General features: G+C 29.3%; 1 protein-coding gene across 1 annotated transcript; it reads right to left on the bottom strand.

The window, feature by feature from the left end:
* Positions 1-1143: 1143 nt before the first annotated feature.
* On the bottom strand, positions 1144-1992 carry LOC108475274 (uncharacterized). The gene is made up of 3 exons (XM_017777246.1): positions 1878-1992; positions 1645-1712; positions 1144-1530 (listed from the first exon to the last, which is right to left on the bottom strand). Exons 1-3 carry the CDS (start codon positions 1990-1992, stop codon positions 1144-1146), a joined length of 570 nt encoding a protein of 189 aa, XP_017632735.1.
* Positions 1993-3000: the final 1008 nt, after the last annotated feature.

Here is a 3000-nt window from a genome sequence, read left to right as displayed (position 1 = left end):
ATATCTTGTATCATGTCGAATATGGTTCGGTACTTCCTCGAATTGACCTTCAGTGGGTTTAATCGTGTCTATTCCCATTCGAGCAAATATATACAACATATCAATAAAAATTCGACTAACAGTTTCCCCAGATCGTTGAAATCGTTCTGCTGCATTTGAATTTGATTCTCTATTTTCAAGAATATACAATGATAATGCTAACTTCTCCATCGCAGATACCTTCCCATGCTTTAAGCCATAATTTGTTTGCAAATCATGCAACAAGCTGTGAAATATATTTTTTGGCATCCTAAAACTATTCATGCAACGATCATCATGCCCATTTAATACTTCGTCCACCCACATTTGACCTGTATAATTTGAATCCATACACGGTTGCATAGTGAAATAAGTTTCATGGTGTACCAATACACTGCTTAACACTTGTTCTTCCTCTTCATGATAATTGTTGTGCTCAACTTGTGTAACAATTGTGACTATTCTTCGTTGAGTTTCTTCACTTAATTCAGGGGTATCATAATTCATATAAAAACTATTATACATATTGTTAAATTCATCCATAACCTGAAAAAGTAATCAAATGAAAATAAATTAATAACTTGTGACATTCTATACAACACAAAAAATTGAATAAAAGCATAGCATAAAAATACCAAATATAAAAATATCATACATTAGTTTTACATATAAAAAAGTAGATCATACATTAGTTTTACATATAAAAAAGTAGATCATACATTAGGTTTACATATAAAAAAGTTGATCATACATTAGTTTTGCATATAAAAAAGTAGAGCATACATTAGTTTTACATATAAAAAAGTAGTATAGTTATATTACAATAATAATTCTAAGGAGCTTATGGTGGAGGTGGTGGATGGTACAGTTGGAAGGGAAATGAGGATGATGCTACCAAGGATGAAAATGATGCAATTGGATTTTGTTCAGCATACTCACGTCGAAGCCACCAAACCATAACATCTAGATCTAAGTTCAAAAACACTTCTCGTTTCACCGGTATTTGGAACATTTTGATAGAAAAATAGTACAGTTCATCTTTTTTTGGAATTTCATCTCCCAAATCACGCAAAGCATCCATTGCATTTGAAATAGTATATTGAGAGTGAGGAAAAATAATTTCATTCATTGAGGACTAGCCATACTCTCACACAATTTCTCAATATGAGTAGCTAATGAATTTCTTGATGATTTTCTACTTGAACTTGATTTTTTTCCTTTACCGTGTTCAACCCCAAGTGTTTCCGTTCTTCGATTAGGAGTTTCATGAGAAGGGTTTGATGGTACCTCATTAGGAGGGATATCTTCATTCTCATTACTATTTTCATCTGAATCACCAAATCTCTCATTAAGTGTATCATCTCCCATAGGAACCCCACTTGGAAGAACACTAGACGAAGGTGCCCATACATTCTCTCCAGTGGCTACAATGCCACCAAACATTTGCCACATTAAATCATTTAATCGTGGTTCAATTCCTTTCTTCTTAAATCCTTTAAAATCAGGATTTTCCTACAAAACATATTAAATGTAAAATGTTAAATGTTATACTCAGATTTTTATATTTGTAAATTATTAATTTCAATAAACTTTATGCATTAAAATAATGATAAAGTTAACACTAACCTTTATTTTTTCAGCCCACCATTCTTTGGTAGCATCGACTGTCTTTTTAGATGGACACCATCCAATACCTGTAGATTCCTTAAGCAACTCCCTCCATAACCTCCATTCTTTTTTTAATGTATCCCACTTATTTTTCAATTGAGGTTTTCCATAACTTTTTTGTGTTTTTGCTTGAAAAAGAGCAACGACATTTTCTCATCCTTTTGAGTTTAGATGAGTTGTCGGTCTATTACCAGCATTGACTTTATTCACGCAAAGTTCACAAAATATCAACGTCAGCTCATCATCCCAAACAACTTTTGTTGCTAAGATACTATCTCCCTCCACAAATTTTCGTGTCTTTACCATCTATTATTATTATTATTTTGATTTTAAATGTCAACCGACATAAAACCATAAATATATAATTAGATAAAATAATACAGTTTCATAAAAAATTAAGAATAACACATCACAAAAAGATGAAAGCCATAAGATGAACACTAAAGAAAAAATTCTTAAAGATCCATGGTAAACAATAACGAGGATATAGAAAGGATAATTGATTATGACTATCTTTTCAAAAGTGTAAGCAAACTTCCTTATGTTTTTCTTAGAAACACTAGTCATCAAGAATTGCTTTGTCCAATACATCAATGTGATAAAACTATAACCAAAGATAAAGTCTTGATTTCTTTTCTTGAAACAACTGTGATGATCAACAAATGACTGATTATGAGCTATGACCTATAATCTATTTGACGGCTATGTTTTAAGTGTCAATTGCTATTGAGCTGATAATTGAATTTATTATTTAATGGATGATTGGTATTTGGGAGATAGGTGGAGATAGAAGAAAAAAATATTTATCTCGTTTAAAGGTTCAACTTGATTCAATTTACTAGATACATGAGGGTTTCAGACAAAAAAAGAAAGTTAAAATATAGTATTTAACATATAGGGTTTCAAACAATTTTCTTTAAAGACCTAATTGCACCAAAGCATTCTTTAAATTGGTCTTAAATTTCAAAACATTTTAATTACATTCTCAAACTATTTATGTTATATCAATTAGGTTTTTCTTTTTTTTTTTTTAATTTAATCATTAAATGACATGCAAAATCATATGACATAAAAGTAAAATGTTACTTAATTTTTAAAATTTATAACTAAAAATGAAGTTAAGAAAAGAGAGTGAAATATGCTTTCAGTAAAAACTTCAAAAACCTTATAATCAAGATTTTCATAACATTCACTTTTACAATATCAATCTTCTTTAAAGCTTTTATTTTAAATTATGTCACATTTAATTTTAGTAACGAAAAGATTTAATTTATATAATATAAATAATTTAAACATGTAATTAGAATATTTTAA

The sequence above is a fragment of the Gossypium arboreum genome, chromosome 3 (genome assembly GCF_025698485.1).
Source record: "Gossypium arboreum isolate Shixiya-1 chromosome 3, ASM2569848v2, whole genome shotgun sequence".
Classification (NCBI taxonomy): Eukaryota; Viridiplantae; Streptophyta; class Magnoliopsida; order Malvales; family Malvaceae; genus Gossypium; species Gossypium arboreum.
This window is presented reverse-complemented; position numbering and strand designations above follow the sequence as displayed.